At 43.2% G+C, this 20,606-nt stretch overlaps 1 protein-coding gene across 12 annotated transcripts in view; it reads left to right on the forward strand.

Moving 5' to 3' along the window:
- Positions 1-20,606, forward strand: part of PITPNM2 (phosphatidylinositol transfer protein membrane associated 2) — a 123,934-nt gene that overhangs the window by 57,921 nt on the left and 45,407 nt on the right. For all 12 annotated transcript variants that reach the window (XM_058851304.1, XM_058851314.1, XM_058851311.1 and 9 more), the window contains 3 exons: positions 3,163-3,336; positions 17,880-18,094; positions 19,352-19,473. In XM_058851304.1, coding sequence (XP_058707287.1) covers positions 3,259-3,336; positions 17,880-18,094; positions 19,352-19,473 — 415 coding nt within the window. In that variant the 5' untranslated portion in view covers positions 3,163-3,258. The remainder of the gene's footprint in view (positions 1-3,162; positions 3,337-17,879; positions 18,095-19,351; positions 19,474-20,606) is intronic.

Below are 20,606 nucleotides of genomic sequence, written 5' to 3' on the forward strand. Positions count from 1 at the left end.
TGGCTCTCACAGTTACTACAGCTCTGGGTATAAATTGAATAACGGGCTGTACAAATGTGCCACTTGGCTATAGCAGGAATGGCAGCGAGTCTGGAAATGTCCTGCGTCACCGCTGCTTTCCTCTTGCTGGGAAGCTGGCTGCAGGCTGAGGTTTGCAAACAGCCTCTGGATCTTCCAGTTGTGCAGCCACAGGTGTTTGACAAATCCATGGAAAGTCCAGCTTGGTGTAGCCAAAATCCAGTGGTGAAACACTGGCTGTTTGCTATTCCCAGCACCTGGAGCATCTCAAACACCTCTGGCTGTAGCAGCGGGCTGGATGTGGGCAAGTGCCATGGGCACTGCTGGGATTTTGAGCTCCCCTGCTCCCAGAAGCACTTTTTCCTCTTTGCCATCATTTCTGCAGATGAACTTCTGTGTTTTGTTTGGACAATACAATGAGTGGTCTTTGATTCTCTATAAAATCCCAGGATTTTGGAAGGAAGTCACTGTCCTCAGTGAGCTGTCTGAAAGGGCCACTTTGTCACCTCTGTGCCACCCGGAATGGTGTTCCCCTGGATCTGAATTTGGTGAAATCCCATATTTTTATTTCATGGTTTGATACCTAGACTCCATTGCTCTTGAAAGGATAAGAACAGGTTATTTTCAACTCAAAGACAATCCAAACTGCAAACTTAGCTTGAAATTTTACCTTTTTTTTGCAGGTCTGGTTAAAAACCAGGCAAACAAGTCAGGTTTGTTCTTTGTGCCTTCTTCAGGGTCTGCTGCTGCCTGCAGTCCTGTGGGCTGAGCCCAAACACTGCTTTTTAATCATTGACCACAGGGAAAGAGAAACCCAAAGGGAATTTCACACTGAGCCCTCAGCTCCTGTAAAAGCTGAGCAGGAAGCTGGAGCAGGAGCCAGTGCTGTGACCAGACAGGCTCTGCATGCCAAGGCTGCTGCTGTGCCTGCTTGGGGCCAAAATGTTGGGATTTTTAGTCTGTAATAAAATAAACCCTCTTGTGTCTCAGCCATCTGAATTATTACCTGACTGGCACTTTATTATAAACACATTTTTTCCATGTTGATACTGGTTTCTTGCCATTTTACTGCTTTTTAGGTTCTGTTTTTTGTTTTATTCATCTCTTCCAATCGATAGATACGTCCTGTTTTTAGCAAGCAGTAAGGGCAGATGTAACCGATGTCCTGATGATGGAGCAGAATCACTTTCAGAACATTTGGGGAACAAGGGGAGAAGCTTTTAAATGTAATTTTCAAATGTCTCTAAAGCACAACAAACCGCTCAAGTTGCATAGCTGAGTCTCCCACTGCCATTAGCTCCAAGAACTGGGATCCTGGAGTTGCACCATTGCAGGTCTGGCCCTTGAGATCCATCCTGTGGTGGTAACTGTTGTTCCTTGCCATGACACTAATTAAAAACCACTTAATGAGATTACCTTCACCTGTTCTGGAGGATTAGTTTGATGGAGGAAATCCTGCACGTGTGTGTGGATGCACACACTTCTGTGCAGAGCTCGGCAGTGTAGGGAAGCAGAGTCTTCCCAGAATTATTCTCTACAGGCTTTGCCATAGCAGAGACTTTTTTATCCTCCCCTCCACGTGCTCAGATTGCTCTGACAGCAATAAAAGCGACAGAGAATTGAATTTGGAAATAAATTGTTTAGATGATGCAGCACCAGCCAGTTCACTATTCCAGAAGAGTCGGTCTGGGGTGGATTTGCTTTAGTGCCAGATTAGAAATGTGGCAGTCACAGAGAGGTGAGCTGGGGGCACCGTGGCACAGGGCTGGGTGTCCCCTGGGCACTGTCCCCGTGTGTGCTCGGCACTGGGGCAGCTCTGGCAGAGGTGTCACAGTAAACCTGGGTTATAAATACTGAATGTTGTCCCTGGTTGCTCTGTGACCATGGGCATGTGTTTGAACCTCTCTAAACCTCGTAAAAGGTTGGTGAAGTGTTGTGCAAACACTGACTGGCACTAAGGGCTGTTGATAGTGGTGTGGTTTCCTGGTTCCCATATCATGGTTTAATCCACAAGATAAATTGGTTGGGTTTATTCTGTTGGTTGTTTTCACCAGTCACAGGGTTTGGGGTTGGTTTGGCTCCAGCAGCTCTCTCTGAAGATGTCCAATAAGCAGGAGCAGCAGAAAGGTAGATTTTGGTGATGAGAAGGAACCAGGTGAATGGTTTGTGTGCTGTGAGAGCCATCACCAGATCCTGCCAAGGCTGACTTGAGCCAATAACAAACTTTGCTTCCTGTGTCCTCTTTTCCTCACCTTTCTTTTATTTCCCCCTTCCTTAAATACAGTTATTGTCTTTATCCACAGTCCATAGGGGGTATTAAAGTTATTTGAAAAGTTCCTGCTTTGACCTGTGGTGTAGGAAATGCTGTATTCCCTGAATTCTTAACCAGTGATTCTGTTACAGTGTCTTGAGGTCGGGTGCGATGGGATTTTTCTCTGTTGCAGTTTGATCTTTGACTGTGTTCTCATGCAGTGGGAGTGTAAAAATGAGCCTGACATTGACAGAAGTGACAGGAGGATCTTGCCAGCAGACTGTTTTGGAGATGCAAAAAGAAGGGGTCTTACCAAGACTGTAATTCAGAATAAAGCAGGGAGGAAAAGTACATTTCTGCTGTCTTTATTCTTAGAATCCAAAGATCTTTCTTCATCATGTTGTTACTGACGGCTGAGGAAGTCAAATTATTGCCTTTTCTTGCTGCTAAATGAATTTGAGAGGATAAAACCTGATGCTTTTGAGAGGATAAAACCTGATGCTTTTGAGAGGATGCATCTCTGGTGTGTTGCTGACAATGGAGACTGTGGGCAGGAGCAGATCTGCCTGTTCATTTGGAGCTTTTGTCACATCTCTTCCGTGGAGATGCTGTTGCATATGAAAGTCTGATTGATATGATGGCAAAGGTCAGGAGGGTAATAGCTTTGATGGTATCCCCTGAAGCAAATCAAAATTCTTCTGAAAGATTCTGTTCAATTTGATATCAAAGGTCTGGTAGCACTTCAGGGATTCTTTTCTTGGCTATTAAGCTTATAGCTATTACAAAAACTAATGTTTGCCTGTTGTTTTTTTTTTCTAAATAGGATGTTGTGCCATAAGAATGGAAAATAACCACTTCTGTCTTTCTTCCCCCCTCCTTTCTGTCTGTTTCAGGGATCCTCGATGCATTTCCTTGCCATTATTTAAGGAGCCTTTACTAAAAGCTTTTGGATTGTGTTTCTGAGCGGACAAGAGATTTTTATATCCAAAATGCTCATAAAGGAATATCGTATTCCTCTTCCGATGAGCGTGGAAGAATATCGCATCGCCCAGCTCTACATGATACAGGTCAGGAACATTCTGCTCCCTGCAGGGCTCTGGGGGTTCTCTCTGGGGTGGGGGACAATTAATGCAGGACTGGAAGTTCTAAATTTGGGTTTTGCTGTTTGCTTATAAAGGAGTAGCGGGGAAAGTAACACAAACTTCAATTTCTGACTTGCTTCCTCTTCTCCTTAAATTGGAAAATCTCTGTGTGAACTACCTGGGGAAACAAAAATTCCTGTTCCAGTGGAAATACTCAGCCCAAGTGTGTGGGTACCTATGGAAGGGATCTACAGGGCATAAACAGCCACTGCTTCCCAGCTTACTGGTCGTGCCAATTTAGGTTGCAAACCAAATTCTGTTATTTTCTTGGGAAGCAGCAGTCTAATGTAAATTTGAGTGGGTAAACCAAAGGTGTAACTTGGAATTAAGGGAGGGAAAGAATGAAATGTAATATATCTGTGCTTATATACCACAGTGAAACAGATACTAATCAGTTTAGCCATAAAATGTAGATTATTTTAATAGGCTTCCGGATACTGATGGGAATTTTGTGGAATTCCCTGTCTGCAGTAAAGCAGTTAATTAAAATGTTGGGTTTTTGTAACTGAAATCCTCTGTGCCCATATTCTCCCAGTGTCTGAAATCCAACCAGGAACAGTTATAAAAGGAAATGAATCTGAAGTGTTATTTCATTGTCCCACACTTTAAATAAAATATAATTTTGCTCATCCAGCAAAACACACATCTAATATTGAGTTTGCAGGAGAACTCTGCTTTTTGAAGTGGGATGAAGTGGTGCTAGAAAAATCTGCTTTAGCTTAAAACCTAAAATAATGAGGAAAAGCGAATTCCACAAACCAAAGCAAAAGCACAACTCCCCCATTTCTCTCCTGATCACCCTGCTGTGTTCCTTAAGGATTCATGCACTTAGTCTTGACTGTTACAAGAATGTGTGCTGTGTATTTTGCACTAATAATGGTCAAATTCCATTTTCTGACACAATTCTGTCATCTCTGTGTGTTTAACCTAAATCTTAAACGAGCATAAATAGCTAAATATTTTTCTTAGGTGGCTTCATTTTCCTGTACCTTTTTCTGATGCTGTAGCTGCTTTGAATATTGGTGTAATTATTTTGTTAACAAGCATGTCTTCCTAATTTGTCTCAGCTGCTTTGCATGAAGAGCTGGTGGATGGCAGCAGAGTATTATCTGTGCAGAATTTGTCAGTGAGCAGCAGAGCGTAGGGGAGAGTGGATTAGCAAGGAGGAGCCCACCTGATTAAACAGAGGATGAATCCTTAATTGGGGAGTGTCTGTGGGGCCTCCTGGGAATTCTGGAGGATTTGGTCAGGGAAGTGGATTTTAGCTTTTTGATCTCAGAAGTTAAATTGCTAATTTTAATTTCCTCAATGCAGAGCACTGGGTTCTTCTTTGTCACTTGACAGGGATTTTGGCCATATCTTAACATCAAAAGGACACGAGAAGCCAAAAGGGGTTCATGCAAGGGGAAGTTCACCAGCTTGAGAAGCTACATCTTCAAATTGCCATCCAGCCCTGCTTTAATTTTCTACTGCATTAAGAGGGAGCAGAGTAAGGTTTCCTCTTAGATCAGGTGTCAAGTCAGGTTTCTGATCTCCCTCCACTGTCCTGGAGCAAGGGGCTAAGCTGGAAACACTTTATGGAGCCCAAGGTGTGGGGGAGCTGGAGGAGGGCATGACAAGCAAGGGGCTTTGCTGTGTTACTTGTCCAAGTAGCACAAGAGGAAAAGTGAGCTGTGCTTTTCCTTTAGAATGCTAGTTTCAGCTCAGGTTTGAAAAAAACAAAAAGCAATAACAAAACAAAGACCACTTAGGGTAGAGTTCATAGTTTGGTAGCAATTTGCTTCAGTTGTTCCTAAAATTGGTGGAAAGATTCCTGCTGGCCTCAATGTGAGCTTTTCCTAGACTAGGATATCAAATGCTTTCTTCAGTTTGATTTAAAAATGTTTTTTTTTTTTTGTCTTTGAGGCAAGCACTGGGGAAGGAGCAGTAGGCAGCGTGACTTTGTCCTTTTCAGAGAATGAGAAAGTGCTTCACGTCTGTCCTTTTATTTTTCCTCTGAAACACGGGAAGAGGCCACAGGAGAAGTAAATTCTGTGTGTTGAGCCCCCTTATGGGAGCAAGCTGAGATATCCGTGCAGAACAGCAGTGGAGAGGCATTTCTGAGAAATCTGTGGCTGAAATGTAATACAGAATGTTTTGAAGTAGTTCCCTCTTCTTGGGAAGAAGAGAGATTCTTAAAAGCAAAAGGTTAATTTCTAAGACATTTGTCATGTACGGAGTGGTGGCGTTATTGCTGGAGGCACCAGGCAGCCTGGTCCTGTGAGAAGCACTTCTCCAGCAGTGGAAAAGGAGGTGGCATGATTGCTCCTCAAGGGTTTTAAGGAGCATCCAGCACATAACTGAAGATGATCACTCATTTACCTTTGAGTTCATGAGTGAAAATTCCTGTTAAATTCCAAACCAGTTGGTACAAAGCTGGTTGGTTTTTTTTGTTTGTTTTTTGCCTAAGTATACATTTTCCTAGATTTCAGCATTGTCCAAATGGAGGTTTTCCAAAAGGCCCTTCTCCCCCGAGCCCTGTGATGGAAGTGGTGCCTCAAAGCTATGTGGGCAGGGATGGTCAGACTCAAGCTGTAGTACTGTCATCACTTTTCAAAGGCATTTTCATGTAGATTTTTGCTTTGCAGTGGAAGGATCAATCATCTGTTTTCATGAGAGAACAGTCTCTTCTTAGTCTTAGATGTCTCAACAAAACTTTCTACCAGATTTGATGTAAGCAGCATCATGCCCAAATATCAAAGGATCCTTCCATTAAATGGGAACAGGCTGTACTTATATTTGCTGTGTTTACTGGATGGGAGAATTAAAATTGTGCAGTATATAATCCACATCTCTCTTGCTTCTCTGCGCCACTGGGCAGGCGAGACGTGCAATAAATCATTGTGTGCATGCCCATGTTGCTCTGTAATTCCTCTTATAACTACAAGTCCTGCAGGCTGGTGTATAAAGCTGTGAAAACTGAGATGAGTGGCCTTCTGCTTTGCTTTTTAATTTTTTTTTATTTTTAATTTGAGGCAAGAGAGCAAAAAGTCTCCTAAGTTGCTTTCTGCTGGCTTCTGAAATATTATCTACAGTCAGTGGTTTCAGTACTTTAAGCAGCACTTAAATTCTTCCCCTAAATAAGTTAATTCTACATTACAGCAAGAACTTAATGTACCCTCGACTTTCTTGAAGCCTAGCAGATCTGAACTGAATTGTTTTTCCTCTATTAAATTTCAGACTTTCAATATCCTTCCATGGGAAACCTCTCACGCAGTGTTGTCAGCCTCTCCAGGTTGGGAGCCCCTGCTCCAGAGCAGTTTGGTTTAGCTTTTCCATAGGCACAAGGCCTTTTTTGCATCATTGCTAAGGTTTTGTCTCTTTTGAGGTCCAAATTAAAACATACTCATTTTTATATCTGAGCTAAGAACCAGCAGTCTTCCTTCCTGCTGTGACCTGTTTTTATTCTGGTGCACAAAACAGGCAAAATATTTCAAAACAGTGAAATCACTCTTTGTACCTCTATTAATGTAACTTTTCCCTGAAATCTGTGTGCACATTTAAAAGCCAGTCCAGCTTCCAAGGGTGAGAGTTTCTCAATTAACTCAGCCTGGAGAGTTGTGCATGGGACTGGGAGTGGTTTGATCTGGGGAAGCTGCAGGCTGCTGTCCTAAAGTGAGCAGAGAGGAACTGGAGATGAGCACTGGAATGAGTTCTGTGAAACACAAACCATTTCTAGAGGGAGCAACTGTAACTGTCTGTAGGGATTTGTTTCTTCCTGCAGAAGTTTTGAGCCAAATACTCTGTCCTGGATGTCTTCTCAGACTCTGCACATCACATCTGAGGCGTGTGTGCTATTTCAGACTGTGAGGTGAATCCTGTCGGGCACAAAGGGATCTGTGTTCCACATTAGAGAGATCTTATTAAAGGATCTCTTAATTCTTCCCCTCCTTGAATCCTGCATATTTTTCTCTCAGCAGCAATCCTTTCCTGGAACCCTGGCATCCTTTCCTTGTGTGTTCAGGGAACCTTCCTTTCTGTATACCTCCTCCTCCTCCTCACCCCAGAAACAAGGCACACATTAATGGAAAGTCTCTGTTTCATAAAAGCTTGGAATACGAGCCCTGAATGCGTTTGTCAGGATGTTATTTGCCAAAGGTCAGTCCTTTTATCATCTTAATAACGTTCATTACTGTGCTTCCATATGCCATGAGATTCCGAGAGACCGCTGCCCTTCTGACCCTTTCATAAGATGAGAGAATTCCTCTTGTTATTAAAACTTATTTTTATATCAGTGTGCACAGCTTTCTTGTCTGTTGTAAATAACTCTGGTCCTCATTTTGTCTACACAGATTTCTCTGGGTATTTGTGACCTTCCTCCAAAGATAGTGTGCTTTAAAAATATTCTTCTGCTGGACCTAGTGATTACCTTTTGAGGATGAGACTTATTTTAAGATGCAGTGTCATCCTTTCGAGTTAATGGCGTTAATGCTTTATCATTCATCACTTTGAGGGTCCATGACTGGGAAGGGCCTCTGGCCCTGTTTGAGGCACTGAATGGGAGATAACCCATCTGCTCAACACTGCCTGCTGAGCTCAGGCAGGATCCTGGGAATTGAGGGCTTCTCTCATGTTTTAACATGAGCCTCTCCTCTACTGTCCTCCAGGGCTTTGCATTTATTGCTTTCCCTGAAAAATCAAAGCATGTTCCAAGCATCTGCTGTGCTGTACTCTCCTGTCCAGACTGCTGATGGAGTATCCTGAGTCACTCTCCTCTTTCCTGGAGGCTCATGGTTTGTCCATCATCTCAGTTTCCAAACACCTGCACTGTCCTATTTTCCCCTTCATTTCCATGTAGCTCTCAGGAAGTACCTTTGAGAACAGACTTAAAACTCTGCTTGGTGCTGGCGGTAATTCTTGAGGCCCTGTTGCGATACCCAGGTGGAAAAGTCGTGTCCCTTAAACCCTCAGCTCTGCTTGGCAGTTGCCAGCAGGCTCAGCAGATGGTGAAGGATTGATTGAGTGAGGGAAAGCAAACTAACCCTTCATCTCTGGACACTGAAGAACTGGATGGCTGATTATTTTTGTTCTGCATGCAGATGCCTTGGCCATCTGCACAGACAGACATTTATGCTTCAGTTTTAAAGCAGGTGACGCTGCTGACGGCTCCAGAGACCCTGGAAGGCTCACAAGTCTAAAAGCAAAGACTGGTTTGAAAGCAAAGATTGGTTTTTCCCCCAATTTCTGTGCTGGAGTGTTAAAACCTGTGGCTTCTCTAATCTCTCTTCTTCCTCTGGTTCTCAGAACCTGTTCTTTATGATGATGAGGATTTGCATCCTTCTGGAGGAGGAGAGTAAGGCACTTACAGATGGTTAAGTTTTGAGGACAGGGGTGGTGCAGTTATGTTGGGTGATACCAGACTTGTGGTCTCATTTACACAGGTGACAGTGACACCCATACAGGTTATCATTTTGGGAAAACATACAGAACAAAACATTCTACATCTACATTTTCCCCTGGTTTTGTAGTCCTTATCCTTGAATTCTTACATTGTTGGGGATTCCATATCATATTCCAAAAAATATTGGTTTTAGGGTAGTGAACTTGATGTTGCCTTGACAGTTCATGTGCTCTCTTTCCCTTAACAAAGGTGAATGAAGCTGAGATAATGTTACAACACAAACAATTCTAAACACAGATTTTTAATACAGGACACAGCACTGCCAATCCTACTTGTTGGCTGCCAAAAACCATTTTTCCTTCTGTATTTTTTTATTCTTATGAAAGAAGGACAAAAATCTTGATAGGGATTAGGTTCTCCCTTTTTCAAATACCTGAAGGCAAGTAATGAATTAAGTATTAGAAAGACTAGGGGGATTTCTTTAAGCTAGTCCTGCAGTATTTTAGCACACAGCCTATTGTTAGTGAACAATTACATCTAAAGTATAAGGAATGTAGTCAGAGGATTAGACTTGATCCAGAGCACCCTGAGTTGAAATTTTGTCTCTGACTCACAATATAGCAATGGGCACCTGCTTTGCCTCCCTTTAGACCAGGGACAATAATTCTCACAGTGTCCATGGAATAGTTAATGCAGTGAAAAATCAGTTTAAAGACAGGGAAGGAAATGCTTAGAGTAGATGAAATACTGAGCTGGAAGTGTAGTAGACATTTTGAAAGATGGGCCATGTGGGGTAAACAAGTTTGAGGTATCTCCATAATAAAGTGATCCCTAATTCATGTGCCTCTGGCACATCCAGCCCTGACTCTAAAGGAGTATGACTGGGCATCTTTGTAAGGAAAAGTGATTAATGAGTGGCCATGAGAAAGGTTCTCTTAATGCTGTAAATTTTTTATGACCCTGCACAATTGATTGCCCCCAAAATATCCTGTTTTTGTACAAGCAGCTTCATTAATATCTAGCCCTGATTCTAAATAATGCAGTGCCTACAACACTCGTACAGAGTGATGCTGAGCATGTTTCTGCATGGGCTGCCTGACAGCCCAGCCTGCCTTCAGCTTTTAGAGCTTTTTTAAAAATAAAAATGTGTTTCATTACAAGAAAAGCAGGCAGGAGTGCTGGTGCTGAAGGTGCTGCAGGTGCAGTGCAGGTAATGTACACATGCCTGGGTGAGAGAGGTCCCTTCCTCAAGTCCTCTTGTATCCCAGCTTTGCTTGTGCAGCTCCACACGTGCCTCTCTCTGACATAAAGACCCTACTTGGGTGACATCTCCTTGTGCTGGATGTCCCCTTGGAGGCAGCACTCAGAGTGCTTACAGGCCTGCCTGGTAGTCCAAATTCTTGCTTGGTAAACTTGAGGGAAGATTCCCCCAAACAAAATCCCTGGCACAGGCAGGAGCCATCAGGTGGCATCTCCCTGCAGAGCTGGGAGGGACCCAAAAGGGAATTCTCCTGGAAGCTGCAGCTGATCACTGCTGGATTGGGAACACAGAGGGTGACCACTTTATGATTGTGATCAAGATTATGTGCAGCTGGTGAGGCATCAGCATTTGGGGACAGGATAGTGCCTGGCTGGAATGAAGCACTGCATCGTGCCCAGCCATTCATTGATCAAACCTGCAAGGGGAATGTTTAAAACAGCTGCTCTTTTGCCTTTATTAATGAAGCTGTTGATGAGGAACAGATTTCTTTCCCATCTCCCCAGGGTTTCAGGTCATTCCTGTGTGTTTGGAGCAATGAGGCTCAAAGTGCTGTTGTAAAGCCTCGTGTTCTGATCGTTATCTTGTTGACTCAAACTAACCTTCCTTCCCCAAATAAGTATTGACATGGCCCTTCATGCTTTTTTTTTGTGGGTTTTTTTTTTTTTCAACAGCACTAATTGGATTAAAGTAATTGTCACGTGTGAAGGATGCATGTTAGAGCCCAAAGGGCACAGGGGAGGCTCAGCTGTGGGCACCATGGTTACTGGTGACATCGCTGGTTCCCAGCAAGGATTCGGTGCAGCTGAAGCTGGAGTGAGGATGGCCCAAACTAAAGCCAGGGGATCGCTGATCCCTCCCATTGCCATGGAAACACGGCATCCTGCATGCATAACCTGGTGCTCATGGTGGAAATAACAGGGTCCTGTGGTGGCCTGCAGCTGCTGGAAGGGCAGGAATGGTGCTATGGGGAGAGTGGGGAATTCTGTTGAGGTTGGACTTGTTTTCCCATTGACTTTTCTGTGCACAATGAGACAGAGTGAGCCTTGCTTTGAGGGACAAGAGCAAAACTCACAAGTCCCTTGCTGTCCTCCAGCAGTTTTGTGGTTGAGGGACTGCCACTCCAGCTCGATGTAATTGTTTCTGACTGGACCTTACAAAGTGCAGGCTCAAAAGTTCTGTTAAAACCATCCCTGGGATAACAGGGTTCCCAGTATTAAAAGTTCCCTGCCTACCTTTAAGATTGTCTTTCTAATTAAGATTGTTCCCAGCCCCTGCAACACAGGAGTAGAGAAGCTTCCCTGTTTGAGGACTGTTTTGCTATATTTTGATAAAGGTCCCTGCTCCAGCCCAGAAAAGAGCACTGTCACAAAATGGTTAGGGTGCTGAAGTGGGGATGCAAAGATCTGGGTGCTGGATGTAGCTCTGCCAGCAGCTCTGTGTCTTCAAGTTACTTTCTCCTTCTTGAAATGGTGCTCTTTTGTTGATTCCATGATCTTTAATGTGAGGGGACTCAGCTGTTCTGACTGGGGCACAAAAGCCTTTGACAGCCAGAAGTCGTGTGTGCTGTTGTGCTTCAGAACTCTCCTGCATAACTAACAGTAAGCATGATTTTTATTTTTAATTTAGTTCCTGTAACTTCCTGTTTGCTTTTAGAACATTGTGCACTGATAAAATTATGTTGGTTTTGATGTGATGAGAAGTTTTGCATCTTGGCTTCTCTAAGAGTGGAATAGCTCTGTCTCCTCTGCTCTGTTCTCTCATTCTGAACAAAGCTTTTTGCTCAAGTATTGCCCTGGTTATGGTGCTGTGACTTTAACTGAGTGTTTCAGGTCTTTGACACACATAAAAAAAAGAAAGGAACAAGTTGTAAAGTATGAAACTATGGTACTTTTAGGATAACCCAGCATTTTGTTTTTATAGTCAAAGATGTAGGTTTTGATTACCTGCAGTAAATAGTGACCATGAATGGGGCCTGGTCTATCAGATATCTGTATCAGCAGGCAGAAGGTTGCTGGTGGTGAAAGCAGATTGCTGGTAATGAATTAGATGTCAGCTCAAATGCTTGTGAAGGAGTGGTTAACAGAACCCAGAGCTGAGTCACTCCACAGCACAGGCAGCTGGAGGCAGAGTGGATACACCCTGAGCAGGCACACCCTCCCTGGACAGGATACCATGTGCAGCAATCCTGTGCTGGGAAACCCCATGGAGAATAAACCAAGCATTACTTCCAGGACCTTTTGGTGTTTCCCAATGTGCCTATCATCGACTTTTTGGTTTTAGGTGCTGTTTAATTCTGGCAGCTGTGGCTGGAATGTGTTGTCGTGTTTTGTGCTGTAGTATTTGACTGCTGATACTGCCACAATAAGCCAAATTACATAGCTGAGACTAACAGGCTGCTTTTGTCATAACCTCTCTCAGCTTTTCTGTTCAAGTTTACCACGTGCAAAGCCCCAGTCACAGTACCCTGGTGCTCCTCAGTCCCTGGTACCTGCAGGTGGGACTGAGGATGCCTGGTGGGCAGCTACTGGAGCATAGCAAGGAAGGCTCTTGGTGGTGGGAAGAAGACACTGCTTTAAAAAATCAATTTTAAGAGTGAAATATCCCTCAGCCCAAATAATGTTCAACTGGAGATAGTTTGGAATATTTTTCCCTTAGCGTATGGAAGAGATTGAGAGCAAAGAGTTTATTCCTCTCCCCAGCCTAAGTTTTGTTTATACCTTAGGTGCCTTTACATTTCCTTTCTAAAAGTGAACAGAACAGGTCTGGTTAGTGAAAACAGGTCTTAAGAACTCTCCAGTGATGGCAGGAGTCATCTTACCAAGAAGCTTCAGGCATTTTTGTGGTCTGATGGATTGTGTGAGGCACTTCATGCTTTCTCTGGTTCCCAAAGGAAGGGTCTGTTTCTGGGGACTTAATTGGTGTTTGTGGTAGCCTTAGCATCCAAAACAATAAAAAAATAGTAATTGGTCATAGAGAATGTTTTCTCAGCCTCCCTTGCCACAACAATATGAGCAAGTATGTTAGCAGGGTCCTCTGGGGATATTTGCTGTCATGTTCTTGTTCTGTGGTTACAGAGATGTCTTTGCTGCCCTTGTTAACTGAAACCATCAGCTGGCTGGAAACTTCTCTTATCCCTATCTGTGTCTAAGTGGGCTAAAAAAATCCTGGGAGTTCAGTGTTATTTTAATGCATTCTCCCAGAAGAGTTTTGTCAGACTATCAAAATACCTCCTTTCCAAATGGGAGCTGGAGGGGAAAAAAACACCCCCCAAAAAATCTTCTGATTATTGTTTCCAGACAATGATTTGTCTCCCTTACCCATGGATGATAAGTCTGTTAAGCGTGATGCTGTCATTCTTCATAATTGGAATAATCTCAAATCAGAACTCTCGTGAGTCCTGTGGCACTGTGACTGCACTGCTGAAGGGAAGTAAGAACAACATCAGGAAGCTAAAGCATCCCAACCTTTTGTAATCACTGTCTCACTTAGATTGGGAGGTTATACTGTAAGCAATAATCAGTGGTGAACAAGGTGAGAGTGTAGTTGCAATCTATTTTTGAAAGCTAGAACATGCCCAGATCACCCATTATCGCCATGCAGCCTACCCTGTCCTTACTGTTCTCTGCAGGACCATTGCAGTGCTCAAAGTAGTTACAATAAAAACAGACAACTTCAGGAGAAGCTAAACCAGCTGAGCTGTTTGCAGTGCTGCTGTCGGCTTTGCAGAGATTCTCTGCTTGTGGACCTGAGCCTGTGAGCAGCCTGTGCTGGATTCCAGGGCAGGAACACAGGGAGGACTCTGGCTGAGATTGATATTCTTCTTGGTGTTCTGATTGGTTGATGGGGCTGTTTTTCTTCTAACTTCCCAAAAGCAAAACATTACAAGGCAATCTTAATTTACACAGCCTGACTTATGTATTTCTCCAGCTGATCCAATAAGCCACATCCAAACTGTTTGATCCAGCATTATGCATTCCCATTCTGGGAATTCTGTTCCTTCAGCTGTGTTGAGACACCTTGGGCTGTGGAAGTTTCTGTTGCCATCAACCATTGTTCCTTTATGGAGCTGTGTCCCACTAGAAAAACAAATTGCATTGAGTCACCTGGTTCAGTTCCCCTGGGCCAGGTCGTGTGCTGGACTGAGGCTTTGCAAGGTGTGCCCTGGTGGGGAGACACATTTCTAACTGGGAAAGGAGATGGAAGATCTGACAACTGATGAACCTGCCTGTGGAAAGCTCTGTTTACAGCTGTTTGCTGTTGAGAATGGCAGATGATAAATGGGATTAGGCTGGCCCAGTGGTTAAGTGATATTCATGGGAATTATTCATCTGTGATTGTTGTGCTGAGGTCATGTGCTGTGTCCCATGCTATGCTGCTGTGCCAAGAGATTTATTTTAATAGAAGCCTTTAAGTAACTGGCATTCTTGCTAATCATGGTGCATCTGCTTCTCTGGGTTCCCTGTTATGAGTAATTTAATGCTATTACTTTAGCTAGAAGGGATCTGTGTCACCATCTGTCCTGAAAAGCTATTGATGGGGCGGTGCAGAACATGGAGTGTCATCAGCAGCAGAGAGAGACTTGGAAAAGGGATGACTGGATTTCCTCTTGTAATACAATATAAGATGGTTCACTGTGATTATGGGTTAGATAAACTGCATATAAAGGCTGTTAGCTACTTTTTGATTTGGTTGGGGACCATTCCTCAGATATTTATAGAGGGGGAAGATGCTGTGTCAGTAGTGAGTAGCAGTGACCCAGGTAATCTGCTGAATAAAGTCTCCACCTCTCTCTGAGGCAGAAACCTCTGAGACTGACCCTCAAGTGCCTGCACATCAGCATCTCCAGCAGATATCCCTTGGAGAGGGCCTGCCACACACTTCTCAAGCCAAATGTTTTTTTAATTGAGGGTTATTTTTTAATTGTTGTTTACAGACCACTTCCTTGTAACCAGCCCTCTCCAGGCTGTAACTCAGGCACAGTAGGCATGAAGAGGCTGCATGGCTGCAGAGCAAATTGCTCTTCACTCCCACAAGTGCTTCACTTTCACAGCACCACTTATGCCCAGAGTACCATCCCGGTCTCTCAAGTGCATGGGGCTGAACTCTTTATTTTTATTATATAAGAAACATATTTTCTTCTTGTCTTTCTGTGACTGGTCAGTAATTGCACTGTTCACCATCTCTCCTGACTCTTGGCCCTTCCTTACTTCACTGCAGCTCGTTGTCTTCTCAACAACTGCTGAGTGTGAGAGCCTGGAGGGCTGGGAAGCAGCTTTGTGTGGGTTTATCCTGGGGAGTTTCTCTTTGATCATACTATCCTTCCCAGCAGTGTGGTGTGTTATGAGTATAAATTTGGCCTGACTCAAAAGTCCTGGCTCTAAAGATAGTTTGGGATATAATCTTTGATTTTTTTTTTTAATTTTTTTTTTTGTCAGCAGAGCTACAGCTCTTATTTCACATTCATCTGAGAAAATGTTCTTGCTGCCCTTGTCACATCTTACGTAGATAAGTGACAAGTAGGAGGCATGTGAAGGGACAAAATTTGCTTAAGGTTTGTAACTGGGTGACAAAAGCTGTGGGCTGGAGTTGGTCATCTGGAAAGGCTGGAGGAGGAAGCACACCCTGCTCCCAGAATAGGGTTTGCAGTCTCCTGCAGCTGCATAAAAGTGAATAAAATAACCACAATTCAGAAGTGGGACGTGAACTGACTTTCACAGAGTCTCAGTGAATTTGGTTTTCCCTTCCTTCCTTCTCTCCCCATGTTTTGGGACAATGACACTGTGCCACCCTCGCATCTCCTGCCATCAGAGCCTCACCAGCTCCAGGTTGTGTGGAGAAGCTGCTGATGGAATTATTCATGTACAGCAAAAAATTGACCATTTTTTGTGAGTTCTCCAGAGTTCCAGCTGTTGGGTGAGAACCAGGCAGCTCATCTCCATGCAGGGAAGTTTTTGTTAAAACCAGCTGAACAGGGAAAAGTGGAATGGGGAATGGTAGTGTTAGTGAGTAAAACCCCTCAGAGGATTTGGTCCCAAATAAGGACTTGCAGAATTGACAGGAATTGCTGAAACTGGGCAATCTAGAAGGGAGTTTTGAATAAATTGGCATGAAGAAAACTCATCTTTCCTCTGTTTATGACTTCCATGTGCTTCTGCCATATAATAAAACTCTAAATCTCTATAATTTGTATGAACTGTTCAGAGCAGATGCTGTGCAGTTATTCTGTCTGACACTTTCACTGTGCTGGCTGGGTTACTGCCTTTTCTGAGACCTTTGAATTAACCAGATTTTGGGGTCATCAAGATTATTTAATGTTATTATCATAAATATTTGTACAGGACTTGGTCAATGCTTATATAAGAACTGAAAGAAAGTAGTTTGTTAGAAGAGGATGTGTGCTTTAATGAACTGCCAGCTGAGTGATAGAAACAAACTGTAAAAAAGTACTTTTCTGTTTTTCTGGGTTTTTTCCTGTTGCAGTTTGTGGGGCAGGAAAAAGTGGTTATTTAGATTGTCAGTTATGGCTGTTTAAATTTAAAATCACTTGAGAGCTCTTTATAAACAAGGCTATTTACTTCTGAACAGCTCTGTTGGCTTAACATCCTGTCCTCAAAAGATAAGAAGTTGATCTCTTGCATCTTATTAATAATTTTCTGTTAAACCATGTTATCCTTTGAATTGTTTATATGCCAAAAATGAGGAGTTGTTATTGTGTTACATTTCACAGTTGATTCTTCCTATAAAATTCCTTTTTTCTCCCCTTAATTTCCAAAGTACTGTGCTCTAAAATACAAACAATAATCTGAAAATGCTAACAGAATGAATCTGTTGTTTGGAAATGATGAAGGTTATACATCATCCAATCTGCTGAAATGTGTGAGAAATTAATAAATATTTGGTTTGCTTCTAGCTCATCTTAGAAGCACTGAAATTAGTATTTTTTTATTGAGGGAATTTTTGCCAGGTTTCTCACTGAAGGACAGTCCTACAAATAAGCCAAAACGTGGAGGCTGCCAGGGGGTGCAGTGATCATTCTGCCAAACTAGGGTTGTTTCTTCTAAATATCTTAATTAGCAGAGCAAAGTCTCCAAGCTGTTCTTGGAGAGCTGCTGCTGGGCCAGATCACATGCAACAAACCCCCAAATCCTGTGGGTGTAGGTCACAGAACTGTCTTTATCACTGTGATCAGGGAATCATTGAGGTTGGAAAAGACCTCTGAGATCATCAAGTCCAACCTGTGACCAATTCCCAGCTTTTGTCAACTCAACCAGGGCACAGAGTGCCACATGCAGTCATTTCTTGAATGCCTCCAGGGCTGGTGGCTCCAATTCCTGACCACTCTTCCAGTGAAGAAATCTTTCCTGGTGTCCAGCCTGGGATGCTGCTGCACCAGGAGTGTGTGTGATTCTTCTTAACATCAGCATGGGGATGTGCCAGCTTGGACAAACTCCCCTTGGCTGTGACATCTGCTGGTGCTAAAGGATTTTGTGCTGTTGGGTGGTTCAGAGCTGGAGCCAAGGGGTGGGGTGTGATGTGTTACCTGTTCCAGGAACAGGAACTGAGGTGTCATTGCGTCTCTGTTCATACTGAGCATCCAAATGGAAATTGTCACGTGGTCCTGAATGAATCAAATCTCTGTGTTGGCCAGATGAGTGTCTAAATTTTGCCTTTTTAATCTCTAGGTTTGGTAATCTTAGTGCTGAGGTGCTCAAAAGGATTCCTGGAAACCATCCCCAGTGTCCAGGTGCTTTGAGAGCCCGGTCTGTGTATGATGCCCTGGAAAATGAACATTTTTGTGATGTATTTGTGATCTATTTCCCCTTTCAGAAAAAGAGCAGAGAGGAGACATGTGGGGAAGGCAGCGGAGTGGAGATCCTGGAGAACAGGCCCTACGTGGATGGCCCGGGGGGCAGTGGGCAGTACACTCACAAGGTTTATCACATCGGGATGCACATCCCCAGCTGGTTCCGCTCCATTCTGCCCAAGGCAGCTCTGCGTGTCGAGGAGGAATCCTGGAATGCTTATCCTTACACAAGGACAAGGTAAACCTGGGCAAAATGTCCACAGCTGCTCTCCTGTGTTAAAGAGAGGGCTTGATGTCACTGCCAGAGAGTGACATTTCCCTCTCCAGTAATATCCTTCAGAGCAACCGGGGGCAAGTCCTAAAATTCCTGTTCTCAGGAGTTTGCCTGGGCTGACTGCACACCTACCAGGGAATTTGTGGCTCCTTGCTGTAAAATGTGGAGATGTTTTGTCTGTCAAAGCTTGGGGAATCAATGGTTTTTATTTAGTCTTGTACCCTGCACTATGTGTTCTGCTTAACATTGCAGATCTCTGCAAGCTCAGGGAAATGATAAATGTGCACAGTGCTGGGACAGATGTCATGCTGAATCCTGTCAGGGAAGACAGGATGCATTTGTACAGGGGAAAGAAAAATCCTAATAAATAAATAAATAATCACAGCACTTCTTTTCTGGGAACTGTCTGTCATTTAACTAGAAAATAACAAACCTACATCCTATGGCTTTCACCCTGAGGAGGGAAGAGAGCCAGAGGCTCTGTGGAGCCCTCTGGGACCTCCTCATTTAATCTGATTTTGTCAGGGAGGACTTCAGATACCCTGGAATAAATAACCTTTGTGCCAGTTACTCCAGTTTAGAGCATTTGCTCTTTTTCAGATTTACAAATCTGATATTTCTTGTCATCTTGCATAATAATAATAATAAAAAATAATAGACAATAATAAAATAATAGAAAAGCTTTAATGTGTATTTTGATTTTTATGAAAAATCTAGAAAATTTTTTTGGTTCCATTTTAGCTGGTCACTGCAAGTAACATCAGTCCTGGGAAGGTGGGGAGTCAGTGTTTGCATTTGGGCTGTTGCCAGTGACTGAATATAATGGAGCTGCCTCACTTTTAAGTGATTAAAGTTCACTTCCAGTCAGTTTTTATCTCTTCTCTTGAAATGCCTCTGAGTCAATCAGTTGGCCAGGAAACCTGTGCTGCACAGAACTCGTTCATATTTTATTCTGCCATAGGTTCCAGGCAGGAGCTTTGCTTTTCTCCTTGCACAGGTGCATTTCCAGGGTGTCCTTGTATTAGTATCTCTGTCACAACTTTTTAATATAGTGGACCCAAAATTTATCTCCTTGCTGAAAACTGGTGAGCTCCTATCTTAAGAAGTTATTAAAGAACAATCTCTAGCTGGTATTTTAAGCTTATCTGAAGGAAAACAGGAGTGAAGGCTGGCTGGGATTTGAGGCTGATTTACTCTAAGCTGTGTTGTTCTGGCTCCCAGGTACACGTGTCCTTTTGTGGAGAAGTTCTCTATTGATATTGAGACGTACTACAAAACTGATCCAGGAGACCATAACAACGTGTTCAACCTCTCTGCTGCAGAAAAAAGACAAACCATTTTAGGTAAATAGCCTTTTTCCTCTACTTTTTCCTGTTTTGTCTTTTTTTTTTTGGTGTGTCCATCTGCCTGTCCATCCTCCCTAAACACAACACATCTGCACCCCTGTCAGTGTCACTGCAAGTAGGGTTACATCAAGTAGGGTGAGGATACCAGAATTCTCTTCTAGACTTGATGTAAATCCCATGGAAATAATTTGAATCTTCTGTCTGTAAATTTAAGCTGGTGCTTTTCCATTTTATTTATGCAGCTCCCAGGAGGAGTAAGACAGCTAATGATTTTGGGGGTAATAAGTAGAAATAACCATAGAAGAGGAAAAAAAAGCTGTATAATTGTGAAAACAATGCTGTTTATTTGTGTGGCTCCTTCATGTATGTGAAAATGATTCCTGGCTGCACTTTTGAAGCATGAAGGTGCATTTAATTTTTGTTCCTTCTTTTAGTCCTGCCCTCATGCAGGTTAACACTCACTTCACAGCTGTCTTTAGAAGATTGAATTAATGTAAGGAATTCATGAGAAAAGGCAAAAGTATTTCAATAAAGTACTTTTGTACTTCAACTGTCCTCATTCCTAGGCTTGTCTGACCAGGTTTTCTCTGCTGAGCAGACTCAAGTTCCACCACTGCACTGAGAGTGTCACTTCTTGGGAAGTGTGAGCCTGCCCTTCAATCCAAACTTCAGATGCTTCTGCTGAGCTCTGGGGGTTGCAGGTGTTTAAAATACATTCATTCACTCCACTTCCGCTGCAGTTTCCACTTCTCCATTGTTGGATTGTTAATTAGGACTTTAGTTCAACTTTCTGCTTTCCACAGTACATCTGGTCTAACAATAGCAGCTGAGGAGTTCCCAGTCCACTCCTCTGAAGGACCCAAAGATGAGCTGTTCCATGGGCAATGTCTATTCCATAGCAGGGCAGGTGTATTTAACTGTCTTGGCTGAGACAGCTGCAGTGCTGTGAGTGATATTAGAAAAGCTGGAAGGTGGAATGTGCAAAGATCTGTGTGGAGCTGGAAAGACAAGAGTGTGCAGAGCTGCCAGAGTGCTGTGGATCTGCAGTTACTGTGGGCAAAAACATCTATTTGGAGCAAACCCTGTTTGCTGGAACTGTGTGTGCTCATTCCTCTGGCAGAGCTGATCTC

Source organism: Poecile atricapillus, chromosome 16, assembly GCF_030490865.1.
Source record: "Poecile atricapillus isolate bPoeAtr1 chromosome 16, bPoeAtr1.hap1, whole genome shotgun sequence".
NCBI lineage: Eukaryota > Metazoa > Chordata > Aves > Passeriformes > Paridae > Poecile > Poecile atricapillus.